The sequence below is a fragment of the Bidens hawaiensis genome, unplaced genomic scaffold (assembly GCF_021521415.1).
Source record: "Bidens hawaiensis isolate Kalapana, Puna unplaced genomic scaffold, B.hawaiensis_p1.1 tig00017971_1, whole genome shotgun sequence".
In the NCBI taxonomy this organism is placed as follows: Eukaryota; Viridiplantae; Streptophyta; class Magnoliopsida; order Asterales; family Asteraceae; genus Bidens; species Bidens hawaiensis.
Genome location: NW_027492713.1, coordinates 330,875 through 346,089, shown reverse-complemented (window position 1 = coordinate 346,089; position 15,215 = coordinate 330,875). Strand labels below are relative to the sequence as shown.

General features: G+C 33.4%; 2 protein-coding genes and 1 pseudogene across 3 annotated transcripts; 1 reads left to right on the top strand and 2 right to left on the bottom strand.

Moving 5' to 3' along the window:
* The first annotated feature begins 2,086 nt into the window (after positions 1–2,086).
* On the top strand, positions 2,087–6,095 carry LOC143555104 (phosphatidylinositol 3,4,5-trisphosphate 3-phosphatase and protein-tyrosine-phosphatase PTEN2A-like; annotated as a pseudogene). Its single transcript, XR_013139150.1, has 11 exons — positions 2,087–2,615; positions 3,227–3,328; positions 3,415–3,471; positions 3,809–3,874; positions 3,967–4,143; positions 4,230–4,316; positions 4,408–4,472; positions 5,067–5,190; positions 5,254–5,384; positions 5,455–5,524; positions 5,605–6,095. The product of XR_013139150.1 is annotated as a phosphatidylinositol 3,4,5-trisphosphate 3-phosphatase and protein-tyrosine-phosphatase PTEN2A-like (transcript).
* Positions 6,096–6,179: 84 nt separating this feature from the next.
* Positions 6,180–8,140, bottom strand: LOC143555121 (small RNA degrading nuclease 1-like). Its single transcript, XM_077044742.1, has 8 exons — positions 7,987–8,140; positions 7,733–7,873; positions 7,462–7,648; positions 7,253–7,353; positions 7,030–7,173; positions 6,839–6,946; positions 6,673–6,774; positions 6,180–6,590 (listed from the first exon to the last, which is right to left on the bottom strand). Exons 1-8 carry the CDS (start codon positions 8,068–8,070, stop codon positions 6,252–6,254), a joined length of 1,206 nt encoding a protein of 401 aa, XP_076900857.1. The 5' UTR covers positions 8,071–8,140; the 3' UTR covers positions 6,180–6,251.
* Positions 8,141–8,152: 12 nt separating this feature from the next.
* On the bottom strand, positions 8,153–9,319 carry LOC143555111 (small RNA degrading nuclease 3-like). The gene is made up of 4 exons (XM_077044735.1): positions 9,233–9,319; positions 8,978–9,160; positions 8,820–8,888; positions 8,153–8,185 (listed from the first exon to the last, which is right to left on the bottom strand). Exons 1-4 carry the CDS (start codon positions 9,260–9,262, stop codon positions 8,153–8,155), a joined length of 315 nt encoding a protein of 104 aa, XP_076900850.1. The 5' UTR covers positions 9,263–9,319.
* Positions 9,320–15,215: the final 5,896 nt, after the last annotated feature.

Genomic DNA, 15,215 nt, shown 5'->3' with positions numbered 1-15,215 from the left:
TCTTGTATAATGATTTAGAGTAGGATGTGTATACGGAATAACCCGAAAGTTTCATAAACAAAAGGAGAAGAATAAGGTTTGTAAACTTATTAAATCTTGTATGTCTTAAACAAGCTTCCAGACAATGATACTAAAAGTTTGATTAAAGTATAATTTGACCAACCGGACAAATATGTATATATTGATGAGCCATGAGATATGAGTCTTTTAGCTTATGATCACAAACATGATCTTTCTCTTCATATGGTAATGGTATATAGTCGTAGCAAATTAGGCTAACCCAATCCACCTCAACATCTTGTTAACCAATAAAAGAAGTGTTAACTCATGGCGACAAGGGGAGGGGGGGGGGGGGGGGGGCTGGAGGTTGTTCTACCTCCAATAGACTAATCATTTTTTTTCCTTTTTTCTCCTTCCTTTTTATTAACACGTATATTTAAAGGCTTGGTTGGTTATGAATTCTTGTATATATGATAATAACGTAACGCTTTATTAAACGTCGCTAGCACACAACACATTGCTTAAGAAAAATAATACTAATTTAATGATTTTCTTAAATTTAATCGATATTGATTTGATTGGGTTCTTTGTTAGACTACCTCTTGTGGTAGGCGAGTAAGGGAGCAAGCAACGGTGACTCGGCCAAATCAGTTGCGAACACAACACCCCCACAGAACGAGCAGTGGCGTGATGGCTCGCGAGCATGGGCTTTATCCACAACATGGTCAATTGAGGGAGCAAGACTTTTTCCATAGCCTAGTCACCAGCACGATTTGACATAATATTAAAAGACGAATCCGGAGTCAACGAAGCCCCACATCATATTGTCTTACCCGTTTTTATCTTTTGTGAGAAATAATATTTATGTCATTAATTAATAAATTTGACCTTACAGGTTGACATGTAAAAGCGGAAGGAAGAAGGTGATAGATATAGCAAAAACCGTTTTCCGTGATCCATAACCGCTTTCATTGCCACAAACCACCACCACTGGCCGCAGCTTCCAATTGGATCTACGAATCAGATAAACAGGATCACAACTGATAATCTATGTGAGTGATCCGATCTCTGATCCAATCCACCACATTCATTCGTAACGTTCGCGTTTCGGTACATATCCGTCAGATATATCGTTTCCGTTGCATGATTTTGCTGATTATGAGTTTATTATGCTAACTAACATAAAACACAAATCAAATGCACTATATAACTTCACTGTTGCTAGCTCGTAAATTATTTTAGTTGCTGCTGATTTTAGTTTTAATTCTGAAAATGCCTTAATCTGACCAGTTGAATGCTAATGCTGCTGCTGTATCAATTTCTTTAAAAACCTAAATAATGTTAGTGTTATAACAGTAATGACAATTGATAATAATAATATTAGATATCTTAAGAGCTTAATGAGTTAATGCATCTGCTATTTACTGTTGTTATGCATAAGCTGTTTTAGTTCCTAAATAATATGCTTATTTTAGCGGATTCACTCATCGTAAACGGTGAACAGGGTGCTTTGTGCCTTAGTTTTTGTTACCAGAGTTGAAATTATCTTAGGATTAAGTTTGAAAATGCCTAATTCTGGCCAGTTGAATGCTGCTGTTGTATCAATTTCTTTGCCAAATCTAATTGGTTAGGAACAAAGCGGCGCAGCGGAACAACACACGAACAAGCACACATGATTATACACGCAGTAAAACAGAAAATAATAACGATAAACACGACACAAGAATTTTACGTGGTTCGGTCCCAGCGGGGAACCTACATCCACGGGCTGCAACTAGGTTATTTCATTATTAAGGTGCAAAGATTACAATTACATATCAGGGTTATTTATAAGATATGAACTAGGGTTAAAGGCTTAATCAACAAGAAACAGTAACAGGCCAAGTCTTTGTTCTTTTTGTCACCAATTTGAGCCCAAGCCCAAAACTAGCTCAAAGCCTTCACAAATCCTAATATAATTCTATAACCTAATAATTCTAATTTTGTTTCCAGGTAATAATGTAGTGTGTAACAGTAATAATAATAATTGATTTTTATGTATATAGATATGTTAAGACCTTGAATGAGGTATAGCGCCCGCTATTTAGTATTTACCGTTGTTTTTCATTCAGATTACAATTTCCATGCATCAACTGTTTTACTTTCTGAATAATTCATATTATTTGTGGACTTTTATAATGTACAGAATGGCTTCAGAATCTAATTCATCGTGTCAACCTCCAACTGAAGTTAGTGATGTTAAAGCTTCTACATCCACGGTCTCTGACCAAACTAACAGTCCTGCAATTAATACCTCTTCTGTGGAATCTACACCAATTGTATCATCTTCAGATGAAGTTCCGAATTTCACCAAACCTACAATGCCAGAACAGAATAATTTGCAGGCTGGGAACACTGGAAAGTGGGCCATTGCAAGAATTGCCAGTGGATTCGGTTTGCAGTTGGCTCAAAAAACCTCTGGATCAAATGAAAATGCGGGTCGTGTGACTCCCAATTCTCCATCAGCTGTTCTTCAGTCGGTTGGAAAAGGTTTAGTTGACACGTCTTTAGGTGCAGTGAAAGCCGTGCAAGTTAGGGCTCGCCACATGGTCTCCCAAAATAAACGAAGATATCAGGTTTCTCTAAGTTAACCATGCTATGTTCGTGTTCTTCCATTTAACGTTAACTGAACAAACGATCGAAGACGAACTATTAAACGAACGGGGTTTTCTGGTTCATGTTTGTTTATGTTCGTTCATTAATAACGTTAACAAACATATATAACCGAATATAGATGAACAAACATAATTAAGCGAACACCAATAAGAAGTAAACATGAACATAAATATGTTGGGACTAAAGATTTGCTAAAACTAATGGACCTAAAAGATTTAGATGACTATGTAGAAAAATGAACTTTAACATACATAAACTAATGAACATAGACGTACATAAGTGAGAAAAGATAAATGAACATAAATGAAAAGGCATTCACGAACATAATGAACAATAAAGACATATGTTCATGTTCGTTCATTTATTAAATAAAGAGCATAAACGAACTTCCCGTCAAACGGTTTCGAACGCGTCACTGAACATTAAGTTAGTTTACAGGCGTACTGATATATATTAAAAGTATTAAAACATATTATGCTACTAAATATTAGTCCCATAGTTTTCTTTTGTTTATCAAGATGTTATTGGTCAAGTTAAATGTAGAACATTATGATGTTGTTTCTGATTGCAGGAAGGAGGGTTTGACTTGGATTTGACCTATATCAATGATAATATTATTGCTATGGGATTTCCTGCTGGTGATCTGAGTTCCGGCCTTTTTGGATATTTTGAGGTAAGCAATCGTTAAGCTCATCTACAAATTTAAACGATTAAGTTTAGTTTCCATCTTGTCGTTTCTCATGGTGTCTTATATTTCAGGGATTCTATAGAAATCATATGGAAGAAGTGATCAAGTTTCTTGAAACTCATCATAAGGTAATCTTTTCATTCGAGTATTAATATCATGAATAGTTTCATTAATTTATAATTATTCATAGAGTTAATTGCATAAATGGTCTGGTGGTTTGACAAAAATAATAAGTTTTAAGGTCTAACTTTGAAAAGCAACAGGTTTAGTATCTATGGTTTTCATTTTATAACAAAAATAATAAGTTTAGGATCTAACTTAAAAGCTCCAACATGTTACAAATTGAAAAAACACAGATACCAAACGTGTTACTTCTAAAAGTCGGACCCCAAACCTGTTATTATGCCCAACCACAGGGACCATTTATTTAACCAAGTGTCATTCATATCTAATTTCTCTCTGCAGGATAGATACAAAGTGTATAATCTTTGTTCAGAAAGACTGTATGATGCTTCACTCTTTGCAGGAAAGGTATACAACTTCTAACAAATGATCGTCACACAATAGCCAAAAATAATCATTTATTCAAAATATTATTGAAAAAATCATAAGTTTGACTGCAGGTTGCATTTTTCCCATTTAACGATCATAATTGTCCACCGATTAACCTAATACCATCATTCTGTCAAAGTGCATATTCATGGTTAAAGGATGATATTCTTAATGTGGTGGTAGTTCACTGTAAAGCTGGTAAAGCAAGGACTGGTTTGATGATTTGTAGCCTTCTTTTGTTTTTAAAAGTAAGTTTTTATTACCATCATATATTTTTAATGACTTTAATAGATGTGATTGTCGTTTGTGATGCTTTTATAATAATATTTTGCAGTTTTTCCTGACAGCGAATGAGTGTATTGAGTATTATAACCAAAGAAGATGTGTAGATGGGAAGGGATTAATACTTCCAAGCCAAATTGTGGGTTATCTACTTTAACCGAACTCTTATCTTGCGTAAACGTTTAATTTTACAAGATGCTTCAACTAATTAGCGGTATTTCATTTTCTAGAGGTATGTGAAATACTTTGAGCGCATCTTGGCAGATTTCAATGGTGAAAGTCCACCTGGTCGGAGGTAAACTGCTGACTTTTGTGTAGGCCTGTGAACAAACACGAAGAGGGTTTTCTTGTTTGTGTTCGTTCGTTACTAGTATAAACAAACAAATATAACTAAACATAGATGAACGGACATAATGAGTTAAAACCAAATAAAAGTAAATGTAGACAACAATGTATTGGGCCTAAAAATTAAGTAAAACTAGACTAAATTGTAATGAGCCCAATGAATTTAACGAGTAATGTAAACAGAAAAATTGAAACAAAGGTAAACTGATCAACATAAACAAAAATAACTGAAACAAACATAAAAGAATGAACGAGACGTGTTCATGACTTCATGCATGTTAAAATATGTGTATGCTTGTACGTTTATTAATAATCGAACTTTCTGCAGAACCGTTCACTGAAATTTCGGTTATATACGTTTTTGTCCACTTTGAAAAGGCTGTAAATAGTCAATTTGCTAACTAGAATAGCCATAACTATAATACAATAGCAATCTGAATATTTCAATAAAGCCATTTCCAAGGTGGTAACTATCAAGTTGAACCATTCAAAAGTAAACGGGTTTATCGCCTCGATTCAATAGGCACTAAAGTTAACATTTCAGGTGCATGCTGAGGGGATTCCGGCTTCATGAGTGCCCTTATTGGGTCAGACCAGCAATTACCATATCTGATCATAACGGGATTCTATTTACAACAAAAAGGCATCCAAAAACGAAGAATTTGATGGTAATTATTTATGCATGTTAACTGCTTTTTTGAGCCCACTAAAAAATGCAACCAATTTTGCAGCCCGAAGATTTTTGGATTCGCGCACCGACAAAAGGGATTGTGGTTTTCGCTCTACCCGGAGAGCGTGGTCTGACCGAATTGACTGGAGACTTCAAGATCCAATTTCATGATAGCCAAGGGGATTTTTACTGGTCAGTAAAAATAACTTGTTAACTATCTTGTTCGATTAGTTTATTTTCTAATGGTTAATTCTGTCTTCAGTTGGCTAAACACAACAATGATGGAAAACAGAGTAATTTTAAATGGTTCTGATTTTGATGATTTTGACAAGGTATGTGTAACACATGGTTCAAATTCATGACCAAATGAAGATATTACAAGGTTGTTAACAAGACCGAACTGTCATTTCAGAGAAAACTACCCGTTCCTGGATTCAAAGTTGAAATAGTGATGATCGATTATGACGACACGACTCCCGATAAGAACAAAGCTAATGAAAAACCTAGTTTAAGCTCCAATAATTGTTCACCATCAAACAAAGATTCAAGAAAAAAAGAAGATTCAAACAGCCAAGAAAATGACAATGTGTTTTCTGACAGTGACGACGAAGACAACCCGTCTCTGCAAAACCAAGCTCAAGTAAAAGTAAAGTTATCATGGAACAGGCAGTCACCACACCAACACCACAACAATCGGATGTAACAACCTTAAGGAAAAACACCCAACAGCTTTCTTTAAACAGCACGCAGCGGACATCAGATAACAAACACAGCACGCAGCAGCAGCCAACATCAGATGGCAAACGCGTCAAAAAACCAACACCAAATTTGCCTAACGTTCATGCAACTGCTGATGCTTCTGTTTTCTCCTTCGGAGATGATGAAGATTATGAAAGCGAATGACTTTTAATTTCCTATTGTCTGTTACTTCTTTTATGGACTTTAAACTTTGTTTCAAAATTGAAGATATTAAAATAAATAGTTTGGCAAATGTTACACACCCACTAGGAGGATATTAAAATCTAAAACACGAAACTATGATAAAAAACCGAAAAGTCTTCAAACACCAGATTGTTTCCTTGCTTGAGCAACAATGATCTTGTTTAACATCGTTATTTCTTGATCACGTTCATGCAACTGCTTCTTCAAGGTTTCAATCTCGTTCAAATAACGGTCACACATGTTACACTCACCCGTCTCTTTTGGTTCCGGTGTCTTGTCTGTCTTCAACTTTTTGACTTGAATTGGAGTCTCGTCTTCTGCCGACCTCTTAACTGATGCCACCTGAACAGTATTATCATCTTCACCATCCAAAGCCATCTTCCGAACATACAAGCTACCAGATCCAACTGAACGCAATTTGAATAAAACTAACTTCTGTGAACGCCCTGATGAATCCTGTTTACAAAAGCGAGCTAGACGTTAAAAACAAAAATTAAAAAACTTCGTCAAAGTAATAACAGGTTTAACATATGCGTACTTTAACCAGGTCACCAACAAGCTCCTCAAAAGCTTTATCAGCATCTTGTTTACTCTCAAAAACTAAGAAAGCTGAATACTTGTCTCCACCTTTCCTATTTGGCTGCAAGCAAGTTGTCCACGTCATCGATAATCAATACAAGAATCAAATCAATCAATCAACTAACCTTTAATTCGATGGTGAAGTCACCAGGAATGATTTCAACTAACTTCTCTTTAGAGATGTCTATTGGAATGCGATGACAAAGTAACTTCATTGCATTGGCTTCATGCACCTAAAATAACAATTCCAAATTTTGTTAAACAGAATGGAACGTAAACTTGACCAAACATAGCAAAAATAAATTAAAATTCTCACCTCATTTTGATGAGAGAGTTTAGAGTTGTTAATGTTATCAGCTACTCCGTTTAATTTAGCAACAACAAGTTTCATTGCAAAACGAGCATCATCCAAACAATCATGTGTATCACCTTCAACCCGAACTTCTTGTCCTAACACCATCTGCCAAATAATAATAATGTCAAACAGTTGAAATGAGAACAAGATTTACAATTTGCAAGTTTAAAGATATAAAACTTACCTTGCACAAATTATTTAAAGATATTCTCTTGAAATTGGAACCGCTCCAATACTTGAAAATAAGAGATGTGTCAATTACTCTCGAGTGATCTATCTTGAGTGCTGCAACAACGAACAAAATGTTGATTTTAACAATGTTTGTCATATTATTTATAACTTTCTACGAATAATAATTAACTAATTGATTTTCAAAAAACGAAACCTAGTTACCTTTCAGATCACTATTCAAACTGTGACCGGCCAATATGGTCCCTTTTGATAGCAATTTCTTCATAATTTCTTGTACGTCTTGTAACGTAGTAGTAACATTTTCCAAGTCTTCAGCACAAATTCCGGTTATGTGGGATCTATAATCAACCACCTCTTTATCAGGTTTAACAAGTTCATCAAGTACGACCTGCAAAAAGTCAAACAAATAAACTTATAGAAAAATTTAAATGATACTTTTAAAACTCTAAAAACTCATGACGCGTGGAAATACCTTTTCATCACGGTCGACAACACAAACCCTAACCAATGCATCTGTGCCATCGTCACAAAGTACCATCTCACAATCAACCGCAAGTATTGTATTACATCTAGCTTCTTTCAACTTTTTTTTATTCTTTATAATCACCCAACCCTACAACAGTTCAAAATTAATATTAATTTCTTTCATTATGAAATGTAACAAAAAGAAACACAAAGTTCAGATTATATATATTTATATATGGTTAAATAGATATATCTATATACCTCCTCATGTGATGGTAATAGGTAGTCTAATGCATAGTATGGATGAGAAACTGTCTTGTGAACGAGCTCCTGCATTTGACACATGGAACACAATTAACCATTTGAACTATGTATAACGCAGATTTAATATTATTCTTCAAATAACCAAAAAAAACAAAATTGAAGTCTAAAAGATAAACAAAAAGACTAAAGACGACAACTAAAATTATCAAAATATCAAAGAGCAATAAGCATACTTACATTAAAAATCAATCGCATTACATTAATCATTGTGTTAATTGCATAGCTATCAAAATTAACTTTCAAAAAAACTAGAGGCGCAAACTAGCTAAGCTACTCGTGATCGACTGAAAAAAAGATACATCATGCCGGGCTTAAACAAGCCCGAGACTAAAAGTAAGCTTGTCTAAGAATCAAGCATGAGCATAGCCTTCAGTTATCGAGCTCAAACCAGCTCACGAGCCTAAACTAGCCTTTCTTTTATATAAAAAATATAAACTTTGTACACTTATCAAGCTCAAACCAGCTCACGAGCCTAAATTAGCCTTTCTTTTATATAAAAAATAAAAATTTTGTAAAATATACATTATATATATATATAGAACTTCTGACTAATATATAGTGTTACAAAAAATAACTATTATGTCATATATTTATCATTGAAAAAGATTTATAAAAACTAATTAATAAACAGTAAACGAGCCTAGCTCGAGCTTGAAAAAACTACTCACGAGCCGAGCTCAAACTCTGTGTAAGTTAAACAATCCAAAGCACAAGCAACAATTAATGTACAATAATAAAAAAAAAACAGCACTTATAAATAAAAAACAAACCTGTTCGGGATCGGTACCCTTGTCGATAACCTCAGCTGAGTCACGCATTTCAACCATCTTAGCAAAAAACTGAAACAAAACATTTTCATCATATACCCTAATTACAATTAAAAACGTTATATAAAATCTCAAATACAAAACCTAATTAAACAGCTTACCTTCAAATCACCTTCATTAGTAAATGTTTTCAAGAAGGCAATCAAATCAGCAGGCGACCGCTTAGCCGGGTCACTCAAACTCTTGCCCAATTTCTTATCGTAAACGGTCAAAAACTCCTTCCAGTCGCCGTTACTGCCTGTCATCCCACGCTTTTGTGACATCTTAACGATGTCAACAAGTACCTAAACATATTCAAATAAAAGCATAAACTCATCTGGTTTGCAATTAAACAGAATTAAAGTAGAGAAATTTACCTCTTTTGGGGCTAACTCTATCTTCTCCATCGGAAAGCTGCTGGGGTTTAGAGAAAAGAATACGAGTTTAAGCTTTTAGGGTGTGTAGTGTTATTAGGGTTTATAGAATACGAGTTAACCGTTCTTTATTGGGCCTCATAGTCCAATGGGCTTGCTTTCTTTTAACTAATTTGTTACAACTAACTAGAGGTAAAAATAAAAACGAACCCAGAATCGGAACCGGGTTTCTACTACCCGGACACTAAACGTATGGCATATGCATTTCAGTATCAAAATTAGCCGATTTGTACCTTGTAATACCCGAAAACCAGAATCAGGTTTTTCCAATTTTTAAAACCGAGTTTTTAAATTCCTAATCTATACCCGAAATTTACGGAAAAAATACTCGAAAAACAGCCAAAAAGTGCAACCCTTTGAAAAAACTCACTTTGTACCTGAAAATATGGTTTTTTCAATACCCGGAATAGGGTATTCAAATACCCAGTTTTTGAATACCCAGTTTTAGAATACCAAGTTCTCTACCCAGACCCGAGTCCGACACGTGTATTTCCATCACCCGATTTTCCAATACTCAGTTATACCCGAACTTGATTTCATACCCGGAACCGGGTATTAGAAAAACATGATTTGTTTTAACTGGGGTGTTCATGGATTGGTTTAAAATTGTGAAAATGCCCAACAAGTCATTAGTTTGGTTTCAAAATCGGGTATTTTTTGGTAACCATTTTGTCGGTTGGTTTCAAAACTTTCAAATCGTAGTGTCGGTTTGTAACCAAAACCAGACCGGACCGTAAAAGTTTTATATGTTGTAGTTTTTTATATATGTTATATTATGTGTATCTACTATTATAATAAACAAAAATGTTGGTTGAACCACAAACCCCTTAATTAGCCTAATAGTTTGCCAAGTGGCACTTTCATGTATTAGCCTATAATTTATAATTAAATTTATTAATTTAAAATTAAAATTTAATTAAGATTTATAACATTCCTTATTTAGCCTTATCATTGTCTCATCCATTCCTTAACTAGCCGTATTGTGGATTACAACTAAGTGAGTTTGATTCATATTATAAAGTCATGTTCATTGCACCACCTCTTTTATTGATTATGATTTTCCAAATGACTTATTTACTCTTCTCACAACCTGAAGTATATTGACTCTTGGTTTATATTTTGTTCCAAGTTGCGTGCAATTGATCCCCTTTGTCAATGACAAATTTGGATGTTACCATGATACATGATCAGAAACATTAGCGAGTTGGGTAGAAACCAATTGATCGGATTATTCTAGGTTATTTTGAACAAAAAAAACTTATTTACAAGATAAAAAACATAAGCGGGTTGGGTAGAAGGTCAAAGTGACTAATTTCGTATGGACCGGTTGGAACCGGAACACTCCTTGTCCAGTATTTTGATTAGCAATATGGGTGTCACATATGAATACAAAAGCCTTATTATTTTGAAATCGAGCTGAAATGAAATTAGGCAATCTTTCTTTCCTTTTTTTTCTCTCTTTCGATCTATTTGACTGATTATGAATGACAAATTGAACTAAATGAATGAGACAAGTGTTGGGTATTAAATCATGGTTAGTTTGGTTATTTTTTGTTGTGAATTACAGGTAATAGTAAAAGCAATAACTGGACATCAAATGGTCTTATCAATGGTTAGGGAAACTAGCAATTAGTTCAAATAAAACTGTAGCAATTTATTTGTATATATAAAACTTGCAATTTATTTGTAATTTTAGTGATTTATGAACTTTTCATTTTTCATTATTATATGTAATACGTAAGTTTAATCATATAACGTATATTTATTGTCCAACCTGTGTAATACACGGGTTCCTAACCTAGTTTAACGATATATAATGTTTTAATTAGATTATAAAACTGAGTCAAAAGTTAGAAAAGGTTTATGTATTATAAATATCATTTAATACGAGTTTAAGCCCATGAGTTCCTAATGAGGCATTGCTCATTAGTTTGTTGGATGTCAAGAATATGATGTTTGTTACTTTAAGGTTATGGTTATTGTTTACATTATAAATTTTTAAAATTTTAGTCAATTATTTAGATCTTACAATTGTATAAATATATGAATTTAACTAGTTGAGTTCTGTATTAAAGAGGTTTGTTTAGGTTTTTGTTTTAATAGTTTCGCAATTTTTATATTTCGTAATGATTTATTTTATTTTCAACGTAGTTTTGTTTGATTTAATAGGTATATATTAGTTTGTTACGTTCATTTTAATTATTAACATTTGGGCTCTATCAATTGTGATATGCAGGTTTCTTTAGATTTTTAACAAACGAACACGAACATGTTAATTTTTTTAACGAACAAACATGAATACAAATATATGTCTTATGAAAAATGGGTGGTTGATGTAGGTGACAATGGTCGTTGATGTGTGAGAGGGGAGGTTGACGATGGCTGGTGGTAATCGGAAGTTAACCGGTGATAGAGAGGATGGTGGCGGAGAATATGTAGAGGGGAGAATTACGTTATGGTTTGATGATAAAAGAATTTCACAAATAAATCCATGTAAGGCTATATTTAGGAAGATAGTGTTTGTGACATTCGTCAATTTCGGGTCTCGTTTGTATTCGTTTTTGTATTCGTTTATCATGTAAACCGACCCATTTTGTAAACCAAAGCTGATGATATAATCAAAATGATGGATTTTATGTTACAATATTGTTTTACACTTGTTGGGTCTTGAAAACATTCTTTTTGATCCTTAAAACTCTTTAAAAATGACTTAAACCAAACTTTGGGGACTATTATTGCCATTTACCAAAAACTTGTTTGACCATTTCAACCATCACATGCATTATTTACCCTATTTGTATGAACCATACTCTTACCATTATAAAAGCAAGGCTCCATACACCATTTTGGTTGTTCATCTTCTCCAAATCTCTCTCAAATCCAAGTATTCATCTTCAACATTTTGTTATTTTGATTTCTTAAGGTCAACTAACTATAGTCTTTCATTTTAACTTGTTCATCTAATATTACTAACACTTGAATATGGTGGTACAATATATATATATATATATAATACACACCCCTTGTTTCCTTTATTTGTTACTTCACCGACTCCGATTGGTTAAGTTTTGAATGTCATAAGGCAAGGTTTCATGGAGGACTTTGTGTTCTTGATATATATTTACACACACATAACTTATTATACATATCACTTATGACTAACTTCTAACCCTTTTTAGTTTGTTCATCTTATTTACAAGTTCCATGGTGTGGGTTTGTATAAGACTAACCTCGGTTTAACCGAAACTAGTCCAAATTGGAAACCGAACTTTTGTTTACTAGTTTTGTTAAAATAGTTGTTTAAACATGTTTATTGCTAGATTTGAGTTTCAAAAATCATTTTTACAAGTTCTTTGATATTAAGCATATGGAATCCATCTATGAACTCGTTGGGAGATGGAAACCGAACTAAACCGAAACTTTTGCTTAAAAGACTTGTAGTTAACTTTTTAGTTGTAAAATTTAAGTTTTCTTCATTTATAAACCAATATACAAGTTCTATGATATTTGGGCATGTAGAAACCATCTATGAACTATTTGTGAGATGGAGACCGAACCAAACCGAACTATACCGACTTTTACTCGCTTAAGAAACACAAGTGTGTTTGTAGCTATCAAGACTTATATATTTCTTTAAAAATAGTTTACAAACTAATTTTAATTATTTTCTTAAGTACTTGGAATTGTTGGATCCAACTTGATCTCATCACATAGTTTGGACCGACAAAACCGAACACTCGCTTAACGTGCGTTGTTAGTTCTAAACAATAGATCTACATATTTGGTTAAGTGTTAGTATATTTTAATGAGTTATCTCATAACAATTAATATGTTGGAAACTTGACTTTGGGTTTGACCATTTGTCAAGACCCGAACCGACAACCCGAACACTCGTTAAAGACCCGTTTTAGTATCTTTGTCCCAAAGGAACTTGCATTTTAGCATTTTTCCCATCTTATTACTTAACATTGGTTAAGTAAATATTAAGGTTAGATACTTTAACCCGGTTTCGAGCAAACTTACATTTTTAAAGGATTGTTATTATAAATTCTTAAATAGTTACATTTTAAACCTTGAACTTTAATTGTTTACTTTTTGCAACAATTATTTTATTTAAAGATCTTCAAGACAACCATTCTAAATCCAAGATTTTATTGTCATTTAGGACTTGCTCGTTAAACTTCATCCATCCGGTTATTCATCTTTTACCGATCAAGTTTTATACTTGAACGTGAGTAACTTCATACCCCGTTTTCTATCTTTTATTTTGGGGGTGACATTTCATCTTATCTAAACTAAATGTTTTATACTTGGGTCTTAAACCACAAACGTTGTTGTATACTTTATTTGAATAATTGCTCGATTTGGTGTTCTATGCTTATTTGCCTATGTGTATCGCTTTTAGATTGTGGAACTATAAATCCTAGACCATTTGGCAGCCCCTCATGGCAAGGTGTCGTTAACGTAATGCAATTAAGATAACTATAAAATCATAAACTATTTGGCAACCCCTTATAGTTGGGTGTCGCTAACTTGTTAGCGATAACTATTTACCCAAGTTTATAGCTATTATTTATGGTTTTGTATACTAGTTTTGTGGCTTTTCATACTATATATCTATTGTTCAAACTTATGAATTACTCACCAACCTTTGTGTTGATAAACTTTATTTTATGAAATGTTACAGGTTTGCATCTAGGTTGATTTTGGAGTTTGGTGAAGAAAACGTCACAAATACCGTTAGGATATTAACAAAAATGAACAATATTTGATTTGTTATATTTTGTTATATTTTGTTGTATTTGACTTATGAATATTTCGTTATGTGACATTTTCAATGTTGTGAAATGAAATGAGAGTGTTAAATTTTGTCGCTTTAAATAGTGTCATGCACTTATGAGCAATCGTTGCACCCCGGCATGTTCCGCCGCCTTTGGTCGGGGTGTGACAGTATTTCTATGTAACTTTATGTTTCGTTAAACTTTCTTTTAATCATTGTATGGAGACAAGACCTTTTTGGTTGTAGCAAGCCCAATGAGCAAGGCAATAAAAGTATTCACTAGCATGTGGTTTACCCTTTCCACCCTAGGAGGTCTTAGCAAATGAATTGCCACAAAATAAGCATGGATAGAATTTACTTACAAGTTACAATGATTGATCTTGAATCATTAAGACAACCTATATATATCATGAACAAGTAGATGATGTAAGGGATCCTTAGCTTAGGGATCTTACAACACTTCTAACTTAAAAGGAAATAGTTAGGGATATAATATTTGACGAAACAACAAATTAATTAATGGTGAAACTATCCAACACTTATTGGATGAATGCGATTTAATCGATGAACATTTCACAACTCTAGATCGCGACAATGTCAGTGATTTGGTTCTCTGAACCATAGATGTTGTCAACCTTCCTCACAAATAATGTTGCCAATCAAAATGAAGAAGATCATGTCAGCTTCTAACCAGAGATCTGCCTCACAATTTGTGACTTTATTTTAACATAGTGTCTTCAATAACTTACCCAAACATATCAGCGGGTATGCACATGCTATAAGTTTTTAGGTCATTGAAACCAAATTCGCACACCCTGTGTGTGCTTGTTTGAGTTGGAGTAAAAACACGACTAAAGAGTGATCCCAACATAAGCTTAACCATACGTGTTAACACCTTATATATTACTCAATAGTTTGTTCACCCACTTATATGGCATAAGTTTTACTTATTTTCTTAGTTTTATATCAAACCCACTACTTTGACCATAAAATAACTCATTCATCAAAACTATATTTTTGGACAAGTCTTAGCTTGTTGCAAAACTCTCAAGATGAGCAAACCCATAAATTATTCAATAAATAACTTGTATGTATAAATATAATTATTTGTGTCAAAAGTTAGTGAAAACATATTTTCAATTAATT